The sequence below is a fragment of the Dromaius novaehollandiae genome, chromosome 1 (assembly GCF_036370855.1).
Source record: "Dromaius novaehollandiae isolate bDroNov1 chromosome 1, bDroNov1.hap1, whole genome shotgun sequence".
Classification (NCBI taxonomy): Eukaryota; Metazoa; Chordata; class Aves; order Casuariiformes; family Dromaiidae; genus Dromaius; species Dromaius novaehollandiae.
The window spans coordinates 60,475,183-60,502,695 of NC_088098.1; the positions used below are offsets into that span (position 1 = coordinate 60,475,183).

General features: G+C 44.8%; 2 protein-coding genes across 2 annotated transcripts; one reads left to right on the forward strand and one right to left on the reverse strand.

Moving 5' to 3' along the window:
- Positions 1 to 1,970: 1,970 nt before the first annotated feature.
- ADCK2 (aarF domain containing kinase 2) lies at positions 1,971 to 12,808 on the forward strand. Its single transcript, XM_026119766.2, has 8 exons — positions 1,971 to 2,930; positions 3,650 to 3,796; positions 5,427 to 5,555; positions 6,207 to 6,302; positions 7,755 to 8,006; positions 9,446 to 9,574; positions 10,209 to 10,262; positions 11,488 to 12,808. The coding sequence occupies exons 1-8, from the start codon at positions 2,001 to 2,003 to the stop codon at positions 11,629 to 11,631; spliced, it is 1,881 nt and encodes a 626-aa protein (XP_025975551.2). The 5' UTR covers positions 1,971 to 2,000; the 3' UTR covers positions 11,632 to 12,808.
- A 488-nt stretch (positions 12,809 to 13,296) lies between these two features.
- Positions 13,297 to 27,297, reverse strand: LOC112995043 (uncharacterized). Its single transcript, XM_064514211.1, has 11 exons — positions 26,778 to 27,297; positions 25,860 to 26,219; positions 23,822 to 23,913; positions 23,462 to 23,639; positions 22,089 to 22,317; positions 20,942 to 21,510; positions 19,881 to 20,022; positions 18,406 to 18,650; positions 16,639 to 16,802; positions 15,635 to 15,884; positions 13,297 to 15,238 (listed from the first exon to the last, which is right to left on the reverse strand). The coding sequence occupies exons 1-11, from the start codon at positions 26,979 to 26,981 to the stop codon at positions 15,014 to 15,016; spliced, it is 2,658 nt and encodes an 885-aa protein (XP_064370281.1). The 5' UTR covers positions 26,982 to 27,297; the 3' UTR covers positions 13,297 to 15,013.
- Positions 27,298 to 27,513: the final 216 nt, after the last annotated feature.

The following is a 27,513-nucleotide window of genomic DNA, read 5'->3' on the forward strand; positions in this document are numbered from 1 at the left end:
GTTACTTTCATGAAAAAGTCTCACGATTTTTGAGAGTCAGCTCATAATTTTTGCAAGTGTGAAGCTGGAAATGCTGAACAGGGGAATAGTATGACAGGACAGATTGTTTTTAAGGTAGTGCATAAAACCAAGATGTAAAGGGCTTGAACTGTACTCAGAAATTAACTGCAAGCCAGCATAGACTCAAGACCATGTGCCCCTTGCTCTGTAAGGGACAGGTACAATGTGCAATAGCTGAAGTACCCCTGCACGTGCCAGCCATACAACGCCTATTGCCACAGCCTGACCCACGGGGGCCACACACACATGTCTGCAGTAACACACCACCAAAGGCTGCTGTCTCTTTAGGTGAGTGAATTCCTTCTGCTGACCATTGAAATTGAGACAGCAAGACCTGCCTAAACTGCACGTTGGACAGCCAAAGGCCCCTGAACTGCCAAAGCAGACAGACTTCTGCTGCCATGCAACTTCCTGGGCAACAGCGGTACTTCCACATTGTCTGCACTGCTCCTTAGCTACCTGGCCCTCATTTGGACCCAGACTGAGAAATGCACCATCCCCAAGAAACGAGGACAGAGAAATGCTGAGCCAAAGGGCAGTCAGGATGCAGAAATCACGAGGTCTTGAGCCACCTTGCCCTTTCTGCCAGGGCCTCCCGGTGGAGAAAAGTGCTGTGGGACAGCAAGCAGTGGAGACCCAACTCCATTCCAGAGAGCACATGGACAACCACCTTTCTCCTCGATCCACTCAGCAGACAGCAGCCTGGTTCATTTTATTAGTCCCTCCACACAGCATGGTGCCAAGTCCAGTGGAAGCAATATCAAAAGTAAGAACAGACCCAGAATAACACAGGAGGTCACACAGATCATCCATTTACCACCAAGAACAGGGGTTTGTGCCCCGCTCCCAACATAACCAAACCTTTGCCAGACTAGAAGGGTAAGTTTGCGGTGAAGGATGGCCTTATGTCAAACCAAAACTCAGAAGAAATTTCTAGTTAAGGTGCTACTGGAATAAATTTGGGCAAGGCTCCTCCATGAACTGTGAGTAATCATCTGGCTGTCTTCTAATCCCCTTCAGAACAGATACACCAAGGATGGTGGGCAGCAACGCTAGCAGCACCTCATGCTTGAAGCCCCTGAGGTGATATCACTAACTGAGGGCTGCATTTCCCATCCTGTTGTACTCCCACAACAAGGTAGTTACGTGGCATTTTAGACAGGCAACAAAAGAAACCTTCCTTCGTTGTTTCAGTCCATTTTCCATAGCTGAACACCTGGTATTGTTAAAATACACCTCAGAAACAAACAGTGTGAGAAAGCATGATAAATATGTTTCTAGAAGGACACTCATGCACGATATCTTGGGTGCACCTAAAGACTAGATACATCAAGGGCACAAAGAACAAGTTCAGTTTCTTTAGAAGAATAGTTTCATCTCTGACCCTGGTTCTTGAAATCTCTTGACCTATTTTTGATTAAATGATTCCCCCTGTTTTCCATGGTGACACTTCAGTTGTTTGGGCTACAAAGCCAAGATTCCTAGTACTTTTGTTAGGATCAAAAATAGCATGTAACCCAAGCAAGCACAAGAATTACAATGATAAGGAAGCTGTAAATAAATATCCTGAGAAAAATATAAACCATCTTCCACTGCAAACAGAAACACCCTTTGACTGCAAAGAAGCCGAAGCCTTTACAGAGAAGGACAGCCCTGATTTCTCCCTTTTAGTCGTCTCTTTATGAGGACTATGAGTTGAATTTATCTTTTTCTTTTTTTTTTTTTCTGGTTTTGGCTAGCTTCCCGCGGGCCGCCCGAGCTCCCCGGGGCGTGCGCTCGGGGTCTCGCGTCGCTGGTGCGGGGCGGCTGCCACCGCCTGTGCGGCGCCGCCGGGGCGGGGCGGGGCCGGGCCGAGAGCGCGCGGCGCCTTTAAGGGGCGGGGCCGCGGCTCGGGGCGGGGCGGTGGGAGCCGGGGGCGGGGCCGCGGCGCCCGCCCCGTGATGGCGGCGGCGGGCGGCGCCGCGCGGCGGTTGGTGCTGCTGCTCGTGGCGCGGCCGGCGGCGGCGGCGGCGCGGGGGGCTCGGGCCGGGCCCCGCGCAGCCGCGGGGCGCTGGGGGGTGCCGCGGGACGCGTCATGGGCCGCCGTGGCCTTGGCGGTGCCCTTGGCGGTGCCCACCGCGGCCGGGCGACCGGCGGGTGCTGCGGAGCGCTGCCCGGAGCCGCCGCCGCCGCCGCTGCCGCCGCCGCCGCTGCTGTGGCGGCTGGGCCTGGCCGTGCGCCTGGGCCTGCGGGCCTGCGGGCTGCTGCTGCGGTTCGGGCCTTTGCTGCTGCTCTACCCGCTGAGCCGCCTGTCGCCCCGGCTGGGCGGGCTGTGGCTGTGGCTGCTGCGCAGGGCCGCCGAGACCGCCGGCCCCACCTGCATCAAGCTGGGCCAGTGGGCCAGCACCCGCAGGGACCTCTTCTCTGAGGCCTTCTGCACTGAGTTTTCCAAGCTGCACGTTGAGGTGAGCCCACACCCCTGGGGCCACACCGACGAGCTCCTGAGGAAAGCCTTCGGCGAGGACTGGAGGGGCATCCTCAAGTTCTCAAGCCAGGAGCCAGTCGGCTCGGGCTGCGTCGCCCAGGTGTATAAAGCCTACGCCGACCTCGCGGCCATTGCTGGCTCCCAGGCCGGGGAGCTAGCGAGACACTCCATGCTCAGGTCTGCTTTCAAAGCATGGGAAGTTTCTGGTTTTAGAGGCCTCTTCAGGTGGCTTGGGAGGAGGAAGCATGAGGAGATGCAGGAGGAGAAGAGCAGGGGGGAGCCAAGTCCAAAAGGCTGCTCCCCGGGAAGGCCCGCGGGGGCGGCACCCCTTATGCAGCAGATGGCCGAACCGTTCCTGAGTGCAAACCCTTCATCAGCCAGACATCTGATTCCTGTAGCCATTAAAGTAAGTCATATATCTTACTGGTAGATGTGTGAAAGTGGAGGATGCTGAACAAGGCTGATTGGATTTTAGTTCCCATGAAGATGAGTAGACTGGCAAGGGTCAAGTGCAGCAGAGGGAAGTGATGCTTGTCCCCCTCAGTATCTTTTGTCTGCCCTTGGTTCCAGCCAGCTCCAATCCTGACTTGCAGTGGCCCCAACTCTTGCCAGTCTGGAGACCTCTAGTATTCATACAGCTCATACCAGCATTTGGCATGGCACGTGCATACCAGAAATAGTTGCAAGGGCCAAATTATATGAAAAGAATGAATATGAAGCTAGGTTTCACCTTTCACCATAAAATGAAGCACCTTCTGTCTCCTCATGTGAAGAACTTGGAACAGAGAATTTAGGTCCAGCAAGTCTTATTCAAGCTATTCCAAATACTAATCAATACTACATGGCAGGGAGAGGGGTGGAGAGCAAAACCAATGGGAATTGGTGAGATCATAGGCTCCAGCATAGATGTATTCTGTTTGAAGATTATTATAAAGTGTTTCTTCACAACTTAATCCATGGAGAAATGTGAATTCTTCCCAGGACTAACTAGTTAAGCCTTGTTAGCTTCCAGTTTTATAGGCTGAGTTCTGACTATTTGGAATGTGTCATTTTAGTTGATTGAAATGGCCTGTTGTCTTTACAGTATTTTGGTAGTTGATCTTATCACTGTTTTTTCTTGCCCAGGTTCTGCACCCTGGGCTAGTCCACCAAGTCCAAATGGATCTGTTTCTCATGAAGATGGGTAGTCGCATCATTGAACTTCTCCCTGGGTTCAAGTGGCTCAGTTTGACAGAGATTGTGGAGGAGTTTGAGAAGCTTATGATTCAGCAGGTACGTGCAATGCCATGATCTCCACACACTGAAACACAACTGCTCCTTTTTTTAGATACTGATTGGCGAAGTCTGTTCTTGCCTTAACTCTGTTCATACTGCTGCTTTCTAAAGGGCCAGATGAAGGCTGGCCTGTTCTTTAATTATGTTTCTTCTTCTAATCAGTCATACGAATATTACTGTAGGAAACCTCATATGCTCACGGAGTAGAAAAGCAAGATTTAACAATGTTTGTTAAAACTTTGAGTAAGTTTTCTAGCAAAAAAAAGAAACTGAACAGGTGGTTAGCATAGCCACAGTTCTTTTTGCAGGATTGTAAAAGAAGGGTGACTGATAATGAGAGGTCATTTCTTAGGAAAAGAATCTCTAAACTTATCTCTCTCAGACATATTGTTTTTGTTTTAAACCTACATATACGTTTGCAACCTATACTCATTGGTTATGTTTGTTAGCATTAAGATATATACTAACATAATTAAGATACTTTTAAATCAGTTCATAACATGTTCTGTAAAACATTCTGTAATAACATGATCAGAATCATAGTGTTGGTGAAAGCTAAACTTTGCAAGTAGCTCTGAAAAATGTCCTACTTCATTAATGTCTTATAAGGACACAGCACTAAAATATCCTTACTTCCAAATTTACAAAAACTTCACTACACCGTTAATTGCTCTTGTGTTTCCATTAACAGGAAATGTGACTTTTCCATATTAAAGAAACTACTATCTGCTAATTTCACTTTCATGTCTAGGTTCTAGTATCTTTAGTCTGTTATAAACCTTTCAAAATCTTAATTCTTTTCTACTCTTTCAAAAATCCACACAACAAAAAAAACCTGGGTTGTAAGTTGTTGACTCTGTTTGGATGTGTGTTAAGGTTCCTAGTGCCAGTTTAGCTGGGCAGAGCTTTTGCTGAAGGTTCTGAAGACACAGGATCAGGAGAGCACCTGACAGGCCTGTTGTCATTTATTTTCATTTCTCTTTGAAAGAGCAAGAAATATTCCTGAGATATTTCCCATTTCCAGATGAGGGAAGTCAGGTAAGGTCAGCCCCCTCCCCCCATATCCTTGAGCAGCAGCAGTGGACAGGAGAGGTGCCTGGAGGATAAAGCGGAAGGTAAAGGAATATTGCTTGGGTAGGAGAGAGGCCCTTGTGTCAAGGCACTGGTTCACTGAGGAGAGCGGGGGCCAAGACTTTGCACAGTGGATTATTTTGTACGGGTCACATTAAACTTCTGCGCACTACAGCCGCCTACTTACAAAATGAGGCTAGGGCTGCAATTCTTCCTGTCTGTCTTGCTTTTTGACAGTAAGCTTTGGCTCAGGATCCATCTCATCCTATTGAAAATAATGCTTTTTTTCCCCCTCTTTTTGAGACACTATGCCAATAGTAGGAGTAACGTGTATTTCTAGGTTGCTGGCTTGTGGGCTGTTTATTACCCAGTCTCTTACTCTTCCATCAGGAATGCTTTAAGTGTGTAAGAAGTACCACTTCATATTTTGTTTTCATTCTGGCTCTGATCAGTTTCACTGGTATGAGGTGTTGCATAATACAGTCACATCCTCATGCAGGATCTTCAAGATCTAATTGCATCTAATTCTCAACCCTGCTTTTTCTTCTCCCTTGAGATCGACTTACGCTATGAAGCCAGGAATCTGGAACGCTTCCGACAAAATTTCCTGGATATTGATTTTGTGAAGTTCCCAACTCCTCTTCGCCCCTTGGTAACAACAGATGTTCTAGTGGAAACATTTGAGGTAAGAATAGTGGGGTCTGGGAATGGTGGTAGCAGTGAGAAGGTCCTTAGGAGAACACACTAATGCACCCCCTTTGAGAGGGAGAGATCAGAGGCAGGAGGATGCTGCCTTTCTCTTATTTGCTTAATGAGATTGATGTCCTTCCTTCAGTGTCTCTTCTACTCTTTGTTCATAAACAGTACATTCCAAAAGACAGGTGGCAGACAACTCCATATAGAAGTGAACACTTGGCCTGAAGCCAAAGCTAACTGGCAGTGTGTCCAGTCACCATGTGCTTGCCTGTGCTTTCCACTCTAGCACTGTGCTCTGGCTTGCCTCCATGGTGGGTCAAAGCAAGGAACTTGCAACCTGACCCTTTCTGATGCTTGCTTTGCTTCCCTTGTGGATGTTTAAGCTATTCTCTCAGTCTTAGTTTTTGTGTATGCAGCCTTGCTGAGGGTATTTCTGTCCCAGGCTATTTCACACTCTTTCCAGAGAACAAATTCTTTTCTTCTTCTGTGTTCCCTATCACAGTAGGTACAGCCTCCACTGAGCAGATCCTTTTTAGGGTATTTTTGTTGCCTTCCCCCTAATCTTTGCAGAGGTGGCTAGAGGGGTGGTTGAAGGGTGGGACACAGGGTGTGTTTGACTCCAGCTCTGTCTTTATTTCAGGAGAGTGAGCCTATTTCCCAGTACCTGCATGCAGAGATTGGCAAAGAGCTGAGGCAGAGGCTTGCAAAGATGGGCATGGACATGCTCCTAAAGATGGTAGGCACCATCAGCAGGGAGACCTGCTGGGGGTAGGGACCCAGTGCAGTTTCATCAGTGCATTGCTTAGGGAAACCGACTAATCCATTTCATGAATATTCATGTGTTGTGCAAGTGCAATAAAGTGCAATGTAATTAGCAAATACCATACTCTCTGCAGAAACTACGGATGCAACCCACAGGGAAACCAGCTAGCCTAGTTCATTCACTTTCTAGCCTTCCTCCAAAACTACCATTTTCAAGGAGGTAAAGAACTTATATGTACATGCATACATAATCTCAACTTTTTAAATATATATATATATATATATATGTAAAAATGTATTTATTATATGTATTTATGTATAATCTCAATGGTTATGTGCAATCAAAAAAAAGCAAACCAAATTCTAGTAGTAGAAAAGAATTAGCAATGGAACAACATTAAGGCAGTATACAGGCAGTAAAGGCCTGTTTCTTAAATACTTTGTGCAGTTCTAGTCCTCCCTGTCCATAACCTTCCATCTCAAAGGCTCTAATAGAATTAGAAAAGGTGCAGAGGAGGGCAGAGAGGATGACTTCTGGAGTGGAATGATTTCCATCATATGAGAATGATGAAATAGATTGGGACTCAACTCTGGAAAGCAGAGAAATGAGGGCAGCTTGTGGCAGATGCACACATTCATGGGTGTATGACAGCTGTTATCTATGGTTTCTCAGAACAGAACAAGGAGGCCACAAACGAAGCTATCCGAAAGCACTTTTCCACACAGCACCCAAAAAGCACTCCTTTTTTCATGCTGCTCTAATTTACATGGCAATTGGACAAATTTGTAGGAGAAGGAAATCCCTCAAATATGAAGATAAGCCCCCTTGGGGCAGGAAGACCTGCAGTTGCAGGTTGCCAGGAGGGTTGGTGGGAAGTATACCATTGTGTTTGCCCTGTTGTTACTCCTTCCTGCTGCCAGCCAGTAGCAGAGGCAGAGGAATGCTACATACATCTGTCTCCTCTTCTAACTTATTCTCCTCACTTTTTAATACAATTGTAATGTGGATTGATGTGCTGGAGTAAACAAACCCCTAGTCATTCACTAAATCCCATACCAAGGAATGGCAAAGGATCTGTTCTTACTGCATTTCTCTTTGCCACGGCCCACTAGTGTCCATCTAGGTTAGGGTTAATTGTCAGAGAGCAATTGGAACTGCTGAAACTGCTTGCTGTCTTACTGGACCTCTAGCAAATGTGCATGATTGCTTCACACAGCTCTGCTGACTCCCCCAGGATGACTAGCACTCATGCTGTTTCAGCCTAGCTTGTCCTCAGCAGTACCATTTGCTGTGTCATTGCATGGGGTGATGCATGTTAGTAATAATGGGGAACAGACCAGAAATGAACCTGTATGATTTGCCTGGGAGTTTGGTGTGGGCAGGCTTGGTTGGAATGAGCTGCTCTGAGACTTGTCCTCTCTCCAGGTCTTTGTTGACAACTTTGTTCATGCTGACTTGCACCCTGGGAACATCCTGGTCCAAGGCATGGCCCACATCAGCGCAAGCAGCAAGGAGCAGACAGCCATGGTGGACCTGTGTGACATGCTTGTGGTGGAAGTGCAGCCGCCCCATGGGCAGCTCTGCCTGGTGCTGCTGGATGCAGGGATCGTGGCAGAGCTGCAGACTGCTGACATGCAGAACTTCCGGGCAGTTTTCACTGCTGTTGTCCAGGGCCAGGTGAAGGCTGATGTCATGGGGCTGGGGAGCTGAGGCTGCGGAAGGGAGACAGCTGGAGAATCTGATGGCCGAAATGTAGTATTCTTTGTTTTCCCTTACAGTCCTCCCTGGGGGAGAGAGGAGACTTGCTATCAGCTAGCTTGAAAGCTATATCAAACACAGATAAGATGCTCAGCTAAAGCAAGGTGGCCCCCCAGAATGGAGTGATTTCAGGGGCCTGTGAGAGTGACAGAGTTTGATGGGAAGCAGTGGCTGCGACTCCCTGGTTTGGAGTGGTTTTGGTGCAAGTTAGGACTGCTTGGGAGCCACTTGCACTTCAGAGGCTGTTGCAGAGTCTGCCAGATTTTGCTAGAGCAGAGAAGGGAACGGATTAAAATCTTCAACACACATTCCCTGCTGCAGCCTTCCATGCCTTACTGCTAGGAAGCCCACGCCACCCTCCCTTCTGCTGTTGTGTCAGCATTTACAGAGAGAAGCCAGCAAGACAGGCAGGAGGTCTGATCTATGCTAGGCTTCTCTGTACAAGGGGAATTTCTTCCTTCTTGTTCCCTCTTACTTTAAATACACTGATGGACTAGAGAATCCAGTGCTGATGTCTTCTGTTCATTCTGAGAACAAGTATCAGTGCTCTTACTGGCATATTGCTATTTCTCAGCTGTGAGTTGGAGGGTTCACCAGCATACAGGGGGAACACATTTTATCTCTGTGTCTGTTTTATCTGCTGAAACATGCCCAGAAGTCATGCTAGCGTCCATGTGTTCAGGATGTGCTATGCTGCCAGATTTACTTCAGCTACAGAGCAGCCACTCAAATGTAAGTCCCTCATGGCTTGGGCTGCGTATAATTCATGTTCTGCAGTCTCATTGCCAAACTCGGGGCCTCTGGCTCTGTGTGTCACTGTCATACAGCTTTGCCAAAAAGAGCCATAAAGCTGCTCTCATAAATGAAGCTTGCATATGACTCTTTCCCCTTCTTCCTTTTCTGTCCAAGTGTATGCTGGCACAGAATCAGCTTACTCTTCCTCCACAGTTTGAAAATAGAGGGTTGGACTTATCCCATAGAAGAGGTTAATAGCTGCCCATTTTTACACCATTATCTGCTCTGATGTTAATCCTGTGGTTTTATCTTTCCCCTTAAAATTTCTCCTCACTGGCTGACCAATGACCTTTGTTGCATCCTCCCCTACAAGAAAAATAAAGTAGGGCTTTGTGAGATACCAGCTAAGCCTTTTGGACCAGTTCAGCTCTTTTTGTACTTGCTTCTGTTAATCCCTTGGGTTTTTGTTAGTCCAAAAACTACTGGAAAAGGAGAGTGGGGGAGTTCCTTCCAGGAACCTCTGCAGCAAAAGCCTTCCAGGGATGGTGGTGTACAGCTCCGCATAGGCCAGCTGGTACCAGTGATCTAGTTCTGCTGATTCTTCCTTGCAACTTGTTCTACAGGGGGAGAGAGTGGCTGAATTGATCCTCCATCATGCCCGTGCTAACCAGTGCCAGGATATCGAGCAGTTCAAAGCTGAGATGGCAGAGCTAGTGACCAAAGCTCGGGGGAATACCATCGCCCTGGGAAAGGTAAGTGCACAAACAGTGTCTCACCCTCACTTACCTGTAACTCAGTGCAGCTTTGCTTTCAGAGTGGTCCTGGTGGAAAGGCCAGCTCTGATCCCATCAGCACTGCCCAGTACTTGGTTTTCAGTGTCTCAGATGGAGGAGAAAGTCCTTGAAATCTTCTCTCGTTTCCTTCTAATTACAAAAGTGGTTTTTTTATTATTATTTTTTTAATCTACAATCTGCCAGTCTGCTGTAAAGTGTTGCTAAACCTGATGTTAGAGCTTGCATCCTGCTAGCTACGGCCAGCCTGGGCACTGCAGAGAATGTAGTATGGTGGTACTGAGCAAACTAACGCATATTCTGTACAGCTGCGAGGTCAGATGTTCTGCCTTCCTGGGCTGGCGTGTAAGCAGGACAATGGGTATGTACTGGGTCATAGCTGAACTCCTTATCCTGGAGTGGGTCACACCTTGATGTTGGCTGTTGTCAGCCCAGTAATCTTGCCCCCCCCAACAGGACAAAGTTCTAACGCTCAGAATTTTAATTCTTATCCTGTCTTTCATGCATGTGGCTTAGTCTTGCTGACCACAGGTTTGTGTGTGTTTTTTTCCTCGCTCTCTAATCAGCAGACTTAACTTCTCCTTTTGTATTCCAGCTTCAAGTGGCAAATCTCCTCTCGAATGTCTTTAAGTTATTGATGACCCATAAGGTGAGGTCCAGTCACTGCCTGCCTTCAACAGCTGGAAGCTCATTTGGGGAGGGAGAACTATGGGGATGGTGAAGGGTTGACAAGGAGGGAGACTGTGACTCCTGAAATGAGCTGCTAGGAGGGGAACTGCAAGAATGCATCCAAGTGTTTCAGGCATGCTGTTTCTCAGGGCCTTATATACATCCTACCAAGACCAATTTCCATTTTGTTGTGTTTTGTCTTCAATACTGCATTTAATTGTCGGTATTACACACTAGAAGGAAAGTGTTGCTCTCACACATGTTTTTTCCTATCTATTTTAGTCCCTTAGAAGCAGAAATTGAAATCTGGTATATGTGTATGCAAGCTTCTTCCTTGAACTTGTTTCTTCCTTAATAAGTGGTTACGTAACAGCACTAGGCCCTTTTACTGGTTTGTTTTAGACCTCGAAAGTGAGTTCTTCACAGAGAGGAGATTTCGTTTTATATTTAATAGTATTTGGGGGACAAGCTTCCATGCTTGCAAACAGTCTTGGAAATCAACAGAGCTGCGGTGGCCTGAACCAGAAGAGATGAGTGTTGTTTAGGTCAGCTGTAGGACTGGCCAGCCTGCAAAGGATCCCCTTAAGCATTCCTTAGGGCTTTTTGTTGTTAAAATTAAGCTGGCATCCAGTAACATCAGGTGCAATTGAAGCTGTTATGAAGCAAGTCCTGCTCCCAGCTCCATGATTCCTTAATGCCCTTGTATGCCTTGAAGCAGTTCTAGCGCATGGCTGGGAATCAGGCAGTAGTTTGTTCATGTGCAAGCCAGGGAACTGTTTCCTCTGTGATCTGTGGGGCTCTTCTGTGGCTGTTCAGAAGGTGAGTTCTCCCATACACAAGTGCATGCACTTTAATACAATGGATACTACTGCAGCTTATAAATGCCTTAGCAATAGAGCTAGGAACATTCCTAGCTCCTGCTATTCCTGCTAGTTTGAAGGAAAAAAATCCATTCTTGGAATTGAAAAACATGAACCCTTGGGTTCCCTTTTGTCAATTCCTCTGTTTGCTGCTTTTTGGACCTGCTGCTGGATTTTAGTAGTGATAAAGTTGCAGTATGGTTTCAGATGTGCTTGAGGATCCATCCTCCAACCTCCTTCCTTTCCTCCCCACTTATCCAGAGCTGATTCCTCTGTGGACGGGGTTCAGAAGAAAAAAAAAAAATCTTTGGTCCATGGAGTCCATTCAGTCTCTTATGGTTCTAGGTGAAGCTCGAGAGCAACTTTGCTTCCATCATCTTTGCCATCATGGTCCTGGAAGGGCTTGGTCGTTCACTGGACCCTGAGCTGGACATTCTGCAGGCAGCTAAACCACTGCTCATCAAAACTGCAGCTTCTGTCCTTGAATAGACTCTTGCAGTTGCTGCCCTCTCACTGTGCAGGGTTACCTTTGCTCTCTGTGAGCTAATGGAGAAAGAAGCTGAAGGTGAGAACAGTCACATGCCTTTGAAAATGCCGTGCAGTGGATATTCCTCATTAATGTTGCTTTCAGTCGTATCATCCAAGCATCAAACATGGGGTGATCACAGAATTGCACACAGAACGGTTGAGGTTGGAAGGGACCTTTTCAAGAACATCTAGTCCAACCCCCCTGCTCAACCTAGAGCAGGTTGCCTAGGACCCCATTAGATGGCTTTTGAGTATCTACAAGGATGGAGACTCCACAACCTCTCCGGGCAACCTGTTCCAGGTTTTGACCACCCTCTCAGCGAAAAGTTTTTCCTTATTTTCAGATGTTTTCAGTTTGTGTTTCAGTTTGTGCCTGTTGCCTCTTGTCCTGTCACTGGGCACCACTGAAAAGAGTCTGGCCCTGTCCTCTTTACACCCTCCCTTTAGATACTTAAATGCATTGATAAGATCCCCTCTCAGTTGTCTTTTCTCCAGGCTCTCCAGGCAGAGCAGTCCTAGCTCTCTCAGCCTTTACTCATATGAGGAAGGTCTATTCCAGAAGCCAGGAAGATCTTGCAGAGATGGAGAGTTCTGCCTCCCTTATAATTGCATGGTTCTATCAGATAATGTGCTCTGGTAGTTTTTTAACTGACAGTATCAGATACTTTCGGTGCACAAGATCACTGCAGCCTGGTGAAGAAAGCAGGTTTACTTGTCTAAAAGTCTTTAAAAAGATGTTCAGCTAGCAAGTCTGTGTTTTGAAAACAATCAGGTTAAATATTTTAAGTTAATTTACTGACTGATCTGTCACTACTCTATGAGAAATGATATTCTGATACCACCTAAGCAAGTAATGCAGATATTCAGACTATGAAATGTAAACAGGCTGAAAAAGCCAATGTACCTTTTTCTGTCTTTTGTAATTTAATTTCTACTTTTATTGTAGAAGTGTCCTGAGATCCCACATAAAGTGGTCTATTCTAAGTCATTTTGGATGATAAAAACTGACCAGCCAATTTCATTTTCAGACTTCTATACTCTAGCACAATACTATAGGAGTTTGGATTATAAACAGTAAAAGAAAATATTTGTTTTAACAGAAAAGCTAATTCCATAATAAAAAAACAACTTTGGGGAATATTTCTACTGGCTTTAGTTTTTGTTGAAGCTTAAAGAAAAAAACTTTTTTCCTCATCTCTTTATTCCCATTTCTCCTTCCCCCCCCCCTTTCCCCCCCTTCCTCCCCCTTTTCCTCCCCCCCCCCCTTTTCCCCACAAAAAAAGAGCTGAAATCAACTCAGATTCTCACACTAACATGGAAATGCTTGGTTTTTTGTCTCTGGTAGCTTACAAAACAAGGAGTCTATGCATTTTCATTAATGGATGGAAAACGTATGAATGTTATCAAAATGAAATAGTTAAAGCCAAACACTGAGCTAATTTGTGCCTCTTACAGTCATTTTAATGGTATTCTTAAAATGATTTCATGACCTTATGTTAATAGTAAGAAACAGTCTGTGAATGATGGGAAATATTTTAATACTAAATATATTTCCAGATACATTTTTCATGAAACTGCAGTGGCACAAGGGCTCTGCAGTAGTATGTTTTCAGATGGGTAAGCAAAGAAGAGAAGCTACTTGTGTGGATATAGTGTTATATGTTTCTAAGTGTACACAAAATGTCAGGCAATAGCGTTTTAATTCTTGTATTGTTTGGTTCTGGGCATTATTTAAAACAGTGTCTCAAGCATTATATAAACTTTGTATTTAGCATACTTCTGTAGGAACTAAGAACGCCTTTTTATATGGCTCTGAGTGGTCCATTAAATACATTGTGCCATGTCCATTTTCATTTCCTAACTACTTGTGAGAATAACATCAAAATGAAACAGTTAAATTTTGGCTACCCAAAGCTGATGATAGCATTCTCTGGGACACAGCTGCTGTACTTTATACTGCTAATGACATGGGAAAGAAGGATAGCACTTGAGGATGTGACATCCATAACCTTCCTATTCCTTTGTGAATGAAGTTGCCTCTGTTAATCAGAGTGCAATGCATTCAAAAGCTCTTCTCTCCTTTACTCTTGTATAAAGCTGGCTCTTGGTGTGTTTTATTGTTTCCCTTCTGTGGGAGAGAAGGTGATAGCTTGTCCATGGGAGTGGCTGATAACTGCATGCTTCACTAAGGAAAGTGAGTGATGCTTCTACACAATTGGGGGAGCTAGTTGCATCCTGGATGCCAGCTTGTAGCTGTAGCCTGAATGGGGAATCCTTCTCCTATCTTGGCTACTGCTACTGGCTACCACGGTTTGTGGTACAATTTGTCTACTTACCTTTCAATTTATCTAAATATTTGTCTTAGTAGCATTCTCCTCACTTATTCATGGTGCATGTCAAGCTGATTTACTCTGAACAGACACTCTACTTGCAAAGCTGTCTCACTGCCTTCCTGACACTCTCCCCAGCTTAAAACTTTCTGCTTTTGTAGACAAGCCTGAAGGTGGGGCAACAGGTAAAACATATCAGACCCCCAAAGCCTGCCCCTGGATTCAGTGATTCTCCAGGCACATTTCAGAGAAGTACAGATATTTTCTTCCTCACAATGCCTAGAACTGGTGGCTTTTCACCAAAAAACATATTTTTGCATTTTGGAGTTACACATAAGTCATTCTTCCTCTAGGGGAGTGGCCTGCACACTTCAGGGAGTGGGCCTTGACAGTGGGAGGCCCTTACTTAACAAATTCGTGTCTCTGTCATTTGCAGCTTGAAATCAGTTATAGCCTGATGTCCATCTGCCAGGCTCCAGGCCTTGTGCTGTTTCTCTGAATGGCTTCTGTAACTCTTAGCTCCTCTGTTGCTCCCCTCTGGAGTGCTCCCATGATGTTTTCTTTCACCAGGCTCAAACCTGAACCCAACACTACAGGTGCTGACTCTTTGGAGTCCTATGGAGAAAGCTAGGCCCCTCCAGATGGGGACTGCCTTTGGGGCAGGAACTGAACACTATAATTAAATACCAACTTAGCTCTTGGTTGCAGAGTTGGGTCTGTCAGTTTGGTCACTCAATACATATAAGACATAATAGACAGAGTTGGGGGGGGGTCTACACATTGAATGGGTGGATTAGACTAGTTCCTGCAGAGTGGAAAGCTTGCAAAGGACAGAGCAGTGAAAATGCACTCTGGCTGCAAGAAAAGGAAGCTATAAGATCTCTGCAGGAACTGTAGTTTTGCTTGTTACAACTGCACTGTTTCCTGAGCTCCAGTGCACTGACTCACACCTATAAGATGCAGAGCAGGTTTGTGAAATGCTCGAGGACCTGCTTACCCACACTGCAGCTTCTTCACTCTAGTAGTGATGTCCGGAGCATCAAAAGGTTCTGGTCTCTGAGGTACTGCTGGAGGTCACAGTGTTTTTGGCCCTCCTCTTCCCTCTTCTGGTGGGAATGGTCTCTGCTCTGGAACACTCTCCTTTTGGCAGCATGGTGCTGCTTTTGCTGCCTGTCCTGCTCCTGTGATTCTTGTTCCCATATTTCCTGCTGTGACTGTATTCTGCTCCTGAGCAAATCCTGCATAAAAATAATTAGAGAAGAGACATTTACTATTGTATAGCCAGCTTTCATGCTTAATTTAATCTACAAATATTACTGGCAGAACTTAGAAATAGGTATAATAGTGAATTCGCTGTAACCAGCTTGTTGTATAGAATTGATATGTAGTTCCCCACATGGGTGTCATCTGTGGAAATTCATCCCTTGCATACAGAAAGATGACTTCTACCACAGAGATGGGGAATTTTCCTTCTCAACTTTATGCATGTGTGTGTTTAAAAAATGTCACCCTGTTTTTGCATCTCCAAATGATAATTATATTGGATAGAAAACAGGTGAAAAATACGTATTCTAGATGGTACTACTGCTGGAAACACAAATGTCCAGGAAAAGCATTTGTGAAAGAGCCCTTACCAGCCTGTCTTTCTCTTGTTCAAAGCTCCTTTCATTGTGTTCTGCCAAAAACGCCTCTCTCTCCAAATGCTGTGTCTTTAAGAACTGCAGCCTCTGACTTGCCTTTCTCCTGTCCTCCTCTAGCAGGGAGGATTCCTTCCTGCTCCTCTCTGCTATGGCAGCTTGGAGCAGTGCTATGTGCTGGAAAGTTCTGTCTTTGTGCTCCTGCTGTTTCTCCAGCCCTTGCAATGTTCTCTGAAGCAATCGCTGCCTGTTTCCAAAACAAAATCGCTCAAATTTCTCAGGAAGAAAGGGGGGGGGGGAGTGCGTAAGATGCAAATCAGACGTTCTGACAACCTGTGGTGAGCTAATATTCCAGGAAGCTTTGTTAGGTTATGAGTGTTAAATCTGTGTCCTGAACATAGTTGGCAAAAACCAAAAATGGGTTGGTGCCAGCTCTCTGCAGTCATCTGTTCACCTGACTACACAGCCTGATGTGGCCATGTGTTCTTGGCCCTGAAGACCAGGAATGAGGGGAATGGATTGTGGCAGTCAGACTGTCTGGATAGTGGAGCCGTGGAGGCCATGGAAGAGATAGAAGGAGGTTGGTGACCAGGGCAAGGATGGGCCAGGAGTAAAGGGACTGTGGGGCTGTGGTCAGGGAACAGGGGTTTGGGATGCAAAAAGACTGAGGCTGAGGATGAAGAGAATTTGCCCTTGGAGCTAATGCAAAAGGCTATGGGACCATGCATGCCCACTGACCCATACCTTAGGCTGGTATGTTACTTTCTTTTTTTAAAAAAAATATTTTACATAATTTTTCTTCCATTAGTGAATCACCAAGACCGCCACGCAAAGACTTAGCATAAAGCACAATGTGTGACATTCAGAGACTAAGAGCACTAGGGAGCAGACATTATCAACCATGTGATATTTGCTACAAGGAACCAGTTAGCTGCTCGATTTTTCTAAAATCTTCCATCTGCTTCTCTGATTCTTCTTTGCCTTCCCTCCCACATCGTTACCTCTGGTTGTCCCTGAGCAGCTGGCGTCGGACACCATCTGCCTTTTGCTGCTGCTCCCTCTTCAGCTGCCTCTGTTCCTCTTGCTGCCTTTTGTGCTCAATCTTGACTTCATTAAAGTCCACCTCTTTCTGTTTTTCTTCAGATGCACTGTTAAGGATTGATTTCTAAGAAAAAAAAAAAAAAAAAAAAAAACACACACCCAACAACTAAGCCCTTAATCTCATCAATGTATTTTTCTAATGCAAACTGGCAAAGCTACACAACCAGGATAGCTTGAGTCTTCTAATGTCATTCCTGAGCTCTGGAAGCCATACTGCCATGTGGATACTATATTGTCACTTGCCACTGATGAAAAGGCTGGGCTGATGATAAAACCCTTACAAAAGATTAGGCTTAATCAACAAAGGGGTGGCTGAAAAATCCAAATATTTTAAGCATTCTTCACAGGTCAGTAGGCATTGCTGATCCAGTTGTTCCAGTGCTGTGCCAGTGCTTAAAATTGTCTATTCTTTGTGTCAGCTTCCGGATTAGATGGAAAATACATGTCCTGACCACAAATTCTATTAAAGATTCCTTATCAGATTTCATTGGCCAAACGCAAAATCATCCTGAAGTTCTGTGCAGGTGTACTAATTCTTCACTTCCTGTTGCCTAAGATTTCTACCTACAGTCAAGCAGTGCTTGTGTTTTCTTCAGAAATAGCTGCATTTTAGTGCTAGGCAGTGTTCCTAATTGGCACTTGTAAATGCACTTTGCTGTGTAAAGAGATGAAGTAGCATTCACAAGGCTTCTCTTCAGTCATAGCACAATATTTATTTTATTTCCTCTGTACTCCTCACAAAGCCCTCTATGAGGGAAGTGGCAAGGAAACATCCTATACTTAATCAGCAAACCTTCGACATGCATTTCAGTTTACACTGCTAGAGCTGTTTGGGGCTAGAACAAGCTTCCCCAAATTATTTTGCTCTCAAGAGTGAATTCTCCCTTCTTCAACTCCCAGCCACAATTAGTATATCCTTGCTGTTAGCCACTCCTTTGCAAAATGAACAGCTCCTTCCAGCTCTTTCCTCAGGATATCTCTAGTGCTACAAGCTGGGAAACACCTCTGGATCTTCAAATAATGCCCGCTGTCTTCCCTCTTATTCTGACCGTCCCTGTCAGTCTCATGTAGCATTTAGACTGATTTTTCTTAACAAGTTGATCTTGTTGGCTTCATAGAGGCAGTAAGTATCTTTGTTCTTCAGTGCATTGCTATTTCTCTGCAAAAACTGCACCTCATGGGTGGTTTTTTGTGTTTAAGAACTTACAGATGGAAAGATCAAAGACAGAATGAAAGCAGGTGGAAGAATGGTGTTATCTAGCAGATAGAGGACTGTCCTGAGGTTCCCATCCCAGCCCTGACATGCACTCTCCCTACGGGATTCGGCTGGCCAGCTAGCCTTTCTCTTTCTTGCTTTCGGTATCTGTAAAGATGGAATAATTCTTTCCTATCTTGAAGAGCTGTCTGAAATGATTAGTTAGAAAGGATCTAAAATGAAAAACTCTATCAAAGCGCTAAGTAATAATACTAGAAGTGCCTTGTTCCTGTACAACACTGATTCCTAAGTGGAAACCTTATGTTTCTATTATGCATATCCATTATGCTATGCTTGCATAATTTTAAAAATACCTTTTAGAAAGATATCAATTGAGAGTATATTCTCATTGTTCTAATAACACATGACATAAATCCTAATAGCTAAAAACTGGCTGGGACCCAATACTTACTGTAATGCCCTTTTCTTTTACAAGATTTAGAAGATTTGTGGATCTCTTAGCCTGCATATTGGAGGTACTGTGTGGTCTCTGCACACGTAGAGCTGATTTGATGGTCAGGCTGTCTGTCTTTAGCGATCGATCTACTTGGTCAAAGAAACTTTGGCGCCTGAAAGGACCCAAAGCGCTAGTTCTCATGGAAGGGCTCCTCTGTGAATGCTGGATTGGAGTTTCTGCCACTTTGGACTCAAAGAGACCTTTCAGACAAATTGAGGACATACCAGGTTATAGACAGTTTACAAAAACAAAGCAAATAGAACAAAAGATCGCATAAAATGTATTCAAGCAAGACACTTAAAACTAAGTACCAACATTTTTCTATGAGGAAGTGAGATATTTTTAATCACCACAGAACAGGTCCCAGCTTTCAAAAAATAAGCTTACCATTACAAGTAAGCAAGAGTTTTACCTGACAACACAGATCACTGACTTCACTTGCAGCTACTAATTCTAAGGGGTTATTTACATGGTATTTTGCAGACAGACATGAGCTTCTGCCAATGCTATGAAACAAAAGTCATGAATTTCTTGATAATGCAAAGCCTGGGCTTTAAATCCTGCTGAGAGACAGGATAAATAAGCTTGGATGCAGCACTGTGCTAACACAGTTACATAGCTTTTGGGTAACTCAGAGTACAGGCTGAGCTTGCTTGCCCCTTTCTGCTAAAGACAGCGCAGACCTGAGCAGCAGTCATTGCATGTAGTGACACTGGAATGCCAGCTGGGAGGAAACATGCACACTTCTGTTCCACTTTCCATTCTCCCTCTAACACCAGCTACACAGAATCGTACAAAAGCAGTAACAGCTGGAGAAAGATTTAGGCTTTTAGAGTCCTTATTAAAAGGCCTGTATTTGTCACACAGATAGCTTAAATGAGAAGAGTACTGATTAGAGTAGGTTTGATTAAAAGCTTTTTAAAATCATGATCCAATCCCTTTTGAATGATAAGGGAACAAAAGTATACTTGATGACATTATAAAGCAGTAATTTTCAGCAGAAAGAAGAGAATGAGTGTTTCCTGAAGAACAGTCCTGGCAAAATCTTTTGCCATAAGCAGTAATATAGCTGATATTACAGATGAATTTTTAAAGGCAAGAAAATTTTAGGATTAGCAATATTTATAGTGAGCTTTAAGATAAAACCCCAAAGCTGCCACCGTAGTAGCTGTAAAAGCCAAAATACGCCCAACTTCCATCTGAGACTACTTCTATATTGAGAAGAAGGTGAACTCCTCAAACCATGCTACTAGTAATACTGGAAAATAAATATTGCTATATTATGCTGGCAATATTTGGCATGACATGACATTTTTCTTTTGAAGCATCAAGAACTAGAGCAACAGAAAAGACCTTAGACATGATGGCCCACTGCACTGGTTTTGTGTGGCAAAACTTATAGTTGTATAAAACAGCTACAATTTCAGCACCATGTTCATCTTTAAGATGAGCCTCAGTATTGTCTTCCTGCTGTCTGCTGTCTGCTTCTTCCTTGTGTACTGACTCCATTAACCAGCTCTCTGTGTTGACAGCAGTATTGACCATAGCATGAGCCATCTCCCTCTGAGGATGCTAGAAACAATAAGAAATGCTATCAAAATCCAAACCTGATATGAAAAGGAGCATGAACTTACAACATAAGCTGCTGCGTTGCAACTGAAGCTTGAGAAAGAATAAAAAAAGTGGAAGGGAAAGTTCTTTATTAAAGGAACAAAGAACTTGGATATAGTAATTTCTGATCACTTCTTAGGTTTGTCCACATCTTTAGATGACCTAACAACTGGCAGTCTTACTGCCTGGGAGGGTCCAAACTGGCACAGAAGAGACGAAGCCAGAGATGCTCTGGCTGAAAGACAGCCGCATTCCCAGCAGGTGCCGGGGTGGAGATTCCAACCATTGCAGGGCAATACAGAAGAGCTTGGCAATAGCTGGTGCACATTAACCTCCTCCTAACTGATCCTCATCCACTACCCATTCACAAGTGCAAATCAACTATTGAGGATCACAGAAGTCTCTCTTGGTCTTTGATTCGATGAGATGGCAACTCTGTTATAGGTGGAGAAATATCTTAATAGTATTATGTCAGGGACTGCCTTGGTATGGAGCAGTCCTTACTGTAACGCTTATCTGGTGTAAAGTCTTCTTCTCTGACACCTTTTCCTGCCTTTACCTCGTTTACACAGAGGCAGGATGTAAAGGGACTGGGCTATGCTAACACTTCTGATATTCTGCACCTGTGTAAGAGCTTCTAGGAGTCTACTCCAGCCAGTGACAAAGAATGGCAGCTTCTAATGCTTTTCCAGATCAAAGGATCAGGAGGACAATGGATAGCCAAGTCTCTCCATTCTCTAGTGGGCATGGATAAGCGTCAAGTCCAAAACTTCTAGTAATTTTTCAGTACCAAAAGCAGAAAACATAAGGTAACAATGCAGAAACTACACAAGTATCAGACCACATATTAATGCAAGAGCTGGTGTGAGGCACTTGTTACCTTCTTAGGTTCTATAACCTCATTGTCCTCTTCCATACAAGACTGAACATCTTTTGGAACATTTTCAGTCTTCAGTCTCTTCTCTTCCTCTTTGTCTTCTTCTCTGGAAACACTTTCTGAAATGCAGATCTTCTCTTCAGACAGCTGCTTTTCTATTTTCCTGTTCAGCTCTTCTTTAGTCAAGTTTGTTCCTGGGATGAGGGCATCTTCCTGTTGTACTTTGCTCCCTGTAGGCTGTGTGGGTGCCCAGGCTGCAAGGGAGCAATGGGGAAGTGACATGCACCTATAGCTGCACTTAGCACATGGCTGAATCAAACACAGACCCCTTGGCCAGTAGTCCAGGTATAAGTGATTCTGTCCGCAATGGCCTGAGGCTCTATAACCTGGTGCCACAATGTATGGATAATCTGAACTTGAAGCTATCACCATCTGCCTGGCTGCTAAAGGCATCTGCAGTTCTAGGATGATGCGTTCACTTAAGGGCAGAGGGATCCGCAGAGCTTGGTCAGAAGTTACCTCCTTAGTCTGCCCATTCCAGAAATTCACAAGCACTCCTCTTCTGTTGTGTGCTATGTATTAAACAAAACAGAACGGCAAAGAATGTATGAGAAACATGTCAGCCTGTGTGTTTTCTCTCTTAGGAGCCAGGTGATAAAACAGCAGCTTGTGCTACACACAATTTTGTAACAACTTAAATGAGTTTTTCTTTATAGGTTTAAGATTTGACCTTCTCTTGAACTTCCTACTAAGAGACAACAGGTGGACAGCAGTACCAAAACTCTCACTGGTCACAGTGAGCCAGGATTTTACCCTGCACGAAGCTGGAAACTAGACTAACAGGTAGATAATCAGGTCAGTACTCAAGAGGGCCAAGAACATTTTTCTCTTTGTGTCAGGAGGACTGCCCCCCCCCCATACTTTTAAAAAAAGTCTCCATTCACAGAACAAAACAAGGGCTAATTCTAGGAGCAGCATTAATTCTGGCACTGAAAAAGAACAGGCTGCTTAGTGCCAACAAAAAAGAGAAGAATAAGAAAAACCAAGCAGCAGTTGGTAAATTCTCCACAGCTGAGACTGTTCTCTTTTCTGTATAGTGGCTAGCAACTGTGGTGAGTCTAGCACTAATAGGAAAGCCAATACCTCGTACCTAAATGTGCCTCCTTGTCCTCCATAACCATTAACACAGTGCCTGGGCCAAAGCGTTTAGCTTTAGCCTCCCATGGTGCTAAGACCCTGTCTCCTGGAGCAAGCGGCTGTTGTCTGGCATCTTCATAGTGAAGAATGTTGTACAGAGGCGTTTCCTGCAGGCGAAGCTGTACCTTGCCTTTCAACGTGCGACTTTTGTCAAACTCAATTAGAAAGCATTCCCTGGAGCCCTACAAGAGTAAAACATGCAGTTTGCAAGACAGACATCTGGGCCCAATTAACAGCCAAACATAAGTGCTAAGAGGGAAGTGGCAGAAATCCCAAGAAGCAGAACGTGATCTGTGAATGTAGTGTTCCTCCTCCACCAGGTTTTTCATTGTATTGTGTCCATATTGAACTTTAATAGTAATTAAAAAGCTGGGACTTAAGGGGCTGACAGCCTTCTCTTCCTTTCTTTTCGGACTTAGACCTTAGTAGGCTTATCTGGCTCAGAGGAACAATTGGCATGCTAAGGAAGATCCCTACGAGTCCATCAGCAAAAGAGTAACCAAAATAAACTGCTGTGTATGATGCAGTTAGTTAGTTACGTGGTGATCAAAAGGATTACAACCCAGTAAAATATCCTAAATTCCATAAATTTTACTGCTCTCATTTAAGCCTCCAGCACTGGGTGTGGGGCAGAGATTCCATGACTGAAATCTCACCCCCTCTGCATATCTATAAGTGCACTTACACAAATAATGCTGTTGGCCCCTACTCCAGCGAAAGTCACTCATGTCTTCAGCCGTCTATATCTGTTCCACCCTCCGCTGGAGTTTACAGCCACCCTTAGCTATACTAGCATCACTGTTTGTTTAACTAACCTGTGAACTGGGAAATTAACTGGATTTTTTAGAGAGAGCTGCAGGGGCCATTTTCTGTCTGGCATCCTAGATCACCTCACAAATCCCAAGAACACAGAAGGAAGAAAATAATGAAAACTCTCAGTCCAGCAAGGAGGATGTAGTCCCTGGAGGCAGACATTTTGGATTACCATTATTAATGCTTTTTAGTTTTACTGCTACACTAGGTGAAAATAGACAATAGGGATATAATGGGCCTATTTTGTTTGAGTGCTTCTGAACAAAAACTCATTGTAACCACTGAAGTGGATTGATTTCCAAGCTGCTTCTGCCTGCAGGACTCCTCACTGTAGACAGCCAATCATCAGAAAATAGATGAAATAGGATGTGGGGAGAAAAATGCGGTTATGAAGTACGTTGTACAACCTATAGCAGGGTCACAGAGCTGGGGAGGGATGGGAAAGGACAGGAAAAAAGACACACAGAACCTAGGGAGAGCCTTTTATGAGCTTAGTTCCTGGTAAACACCTACCTTCACCTCTTTTACAATGTGGCCCGAATAGTAATAGCCATCGGTTTCTCTCCTGGCCAGCACACGGGCTCCCCTCATGAAATCAGAAGCCTTTGGGGATGAATGGATTAAACTTCCTTGTACTGAGGATATCAAGGGCATACCAAGCATATATGGGCTCCACATGCAAACAGGAAAGCTGTGGAAAACAGAAATCCAAGAAATAATGAAGGCCCTGGCAACAGAATTTCTGCATGTTGCTGCAATGAACCCAAACTAAATCCACTTGGGAGTCCTCCTCCCCCAAGAACTGTCTTGGTTTCCTAGCTTTTTTTCTTCTCTGCAATATCAAAGTGATCCATCTACAGGTTTTGAACTTACTCTGTTGCTGGACATCCTGACAGCAAAGAGCCACAGGGATCTTTACTAGTGGTGTGACAACACTGGACATGTGAGATGGACATGGAGCTTATCTGGAGGGGGGAAGGAGGAGAGGGAAGCAGAAGATGAACATGATTTCTGTTCCTAAATCCGTAAACAGGAATATTATTTATAAAAGTGAAATTTACATTCCAGTATGTTACTTCTATTTGTGTTTCAATTCTTACATCATGTCCTTTGTTGTTCTATGCAATTTATTTGTAAGCTTATCACAAGTACTCTCTCCTATTTTAAGAAATCAAGATTTAAAAGAAGGAATATTAAGAAAATAAAATGTAAGAACTATATGATAAAAACCCTTGTGTTTCACCTTCTTTCTGTTCAGCTGCCAGATATGTAGCAGATGAGCCACTGTTTCTTCAGTCATGATCAGGCATGTTCAAACCACAAAGTGCCATTTCAAGTACACTCAAAGCTCTAATAGATACTAATTTTTGGCCCATCTCAAATCTTATCATCATTTTGTTCAATTTTGAAGGAGGCACTAGGCATGAGATTTTTAAATCAGGTAGTTTACTTTCTTAGTGATTATTATGGCACTCAGTTACTTGATTTTCGTATAGAGCTTTGAAGCTGAAAAATACACCAATTTCTCAGGACAAGGCACAGCTGCAATAGAATGGAGACAGGGTGGGGGGTTCTGGGGCTGCCTCTCACATCACCAGGAGCACATGCTCAGCACTAACATAGGAGTATCAACGCCCTTCGTTTCCTCCCGGTCAATCTGTCCCTAGCTCTCAAATGGTAGTTTATGGACAGCCAGCGGTCACATGCACATTGGCTCTTCTGCAACCAGCTCCTTATGCAGGTATCCAAACTCTCCAAACAAGCAAGAGTTGCAAGGTTAAGGCAGAACCAAGGTGAGGATTCAGTCTAGGAAGACAAAGTTGCCTTTAGAGGTCAAAAATACCAGTGGAACCATGTGGCCTGGGCAGGAGGATGGAGAAAGGACCTGACAGCTGAGCAGCATGTGAAACATTTGAGAACAATGACTCAGGGAAGAATAAGGGGACTATGAGAGAAAAATGAAACACAAGGGACAGGGGAGACTGAGTTGACAACAAAACAATGAACTTTATAATAAAGCATTCAACTTTTATAGAAAAATATAAACTTACATTGCATTAATTATGTATTAAGTAAAAAAAAATGCTTGAATAGTTTCCCATGATTTCCTGTAAACTGTTGCTGAAACTGCCTTAGGGCTGTTACAAGATCGTGAAAAGGAGGGAACTTAAAATGCCTTAACTACAAGGAGGCCCACAGGGTGGACATGCAAAACCCATGCTATATCAGCACTGAGGATTGTTAGTTGTAGCAGTTCAGAGTGTTAACTGATTTACATGATATTGTTATTTATTTATTTAAAAGGCAGTATTCAGCCACCCCTGCTGATGGGTAAAACAACAATAAAATCCATGAATCATGGTAAACTGGATGGAGGCAAAGCTGTACAGTCAACTAGCAAAGAAAATATGAAACTGAACAAGGCATTTGTTCTTTCTTTCCTTCAGGATCTTCACCTCCACCTGTCAGTGTCACCTCTTTCCAAGTGCTGGTCTGTAAAGCTCAGTGAAATCACTTTACAAGCCAAATCTGGCTCAGCAGAAATAAATGGAGCTAAACCAAGATATAACTGAATTTGACCCCAAAACGTTGGTCACAATGCCTGTTGTGCAGGAGCTACATGAACTGCTCCCTTTCCTCCCAAGCAGGGCTCTAAGGAATGAGCAGTGCACATTTAGAAGGGTGGATAATACCAACTTGCGATTTCAGGTATAGCCTGTCACAGAGATGCCAAATCTATTTTAAAACTTTGTTCACAGACAACTTTGCTCATAAACAGCCAGGCAAAATAAGGTTACCTTTCTAGAGAGTTATAGAAAACTTCCTCTTCACCAGTTCTACTTGGTGAAATGCCATCTAATAAAGATTCAGGAGGAACTCATTTTTGGGCAATCTTCTATTAGTGGCATACCTTTTCAGAAGCAGTATGAGGGAGTCTGATCACTTGAAAGGATCCCCCAGACTGTCTGGCTACTTTTTCCATTGTTTTTTGCTTGCCTCTTTCATAATCATCTGAATCTCCCAAAAGGCATACAACATGTACTGGATGCAACTTGTTCTCTGCAAGAAGTTGACAGATTTCCTCTGATTCCTGCTCTGGGAGCATGTTGGTGAGCAGATACACTTCCTCACAGTCTGGGTCTTCAAATGCCACAGCCAAGCCACTTGCAGCATCCATGCCATTCTCAAAGTGCAGGGATCTAATCCAGGCTGCTGCTTCGGTGACACTACAGAGTGAACATCTGACCAAGCAGTTGCACCATTTTAACACCTATGCAAAAAAACAAAAAAACAAAAAACCCCAAACCTCCATTCAAACATGCCATTCTTTTCTAACATGGAACAGATGTGAGATTCTGTATTTAGTATTTCTGTACCTCCCGAGATGATCCTCTACAGTAAGGAATGAAAGAATTCCCCACTTCCTATGATAAAATTTCTGTGGTCAGGTAGGGCTGGAAAAGCTCATGCAGCCTCTCCACAACCTACATATGCACTGTAAACTGTACATCTTTTTCCCCTCAAAGACAGCTGCCTTATCAATTCCCCCACCGCTGACATTCCCTATACTTTACAGGCCTTTCTCATTCTCAGCTGAATGACAATCAGAGCAGCTGTTCTCAGCTGGGAAGAAGCTTTGAAATTTGCTCCTTTTACTGCACATCTGAAGGAGGACTTGTGTGCCCTAAAGCTCATCTATATTTGTTCCAAGTATAGTGACTGGTTTAAAGAAAGACATTGGCACTATTTGCAAACCCTGCTCTGCCTATGGTCGCTAAAGCCTTTTCACCGTGACTGCTTTAAAGCCCCCACTCCCTGGCGGCGTTACCTTGCTGGAAAACGCTATGACATTGAACACAGCCTCGGTGAGCCTGGCGGCCAGCAGGAAGAGAACCCGTATGAGGTGCTCCTTCAGGTACGCAGCCGCGGGAGTCGCGGCTCCCCGCATGCCGACCACAAAGGTGACGCTCTGGCCCCGGGGCCCGTTCCCCATCGCCGAGGCGGTGCAGCCGGCGCCAGCGAGCCCCGCCATAGCCGAGACGGGCAACGGCACTGGCCAGTGCTAAGGGGTGGAGGGCGGCACAGCCCGTGGCGCGGCCTTTCCCCTGTTTCCCTGGGGGCTTCCCAAGCGTCCCGAGCCCAGCCTGCCCGCGGACAGCCCGCACTGAGCCCAGGCGGCGCCGGCCGTTACGCCGCGCGCGACCGGCCGTTGCGCCGCGCGCCGGCCGTTACCCCACGCGCGACCGGCCGTTGGGCCGCGCGCCGGCCGTCACCGCCTTACTGCGCCGCCCCTGAGCGCCCGCCGTTCCCCGTTGCTACGCAACCAGACGCCGTGGGCTGAACCAACTGGTCCGCCTTGGGGGAGGAAGAAGGGGCTCTTTTCTTTTTTTAGCACCTTTCTTACGGAGGGATAATGCTTGCTACGCCTTCTCCCCTCCCCGTTCTGAAATACAGAAATCTGCCTCAGAAGGTCACTGCACTCCTTCCCGTGCGTCCTCTGTGGGCAGTGTTATTTTTTCAGACTGAAGAGCAACAGCCGCCGAGGACTTGGTTCCGCCTGCGCC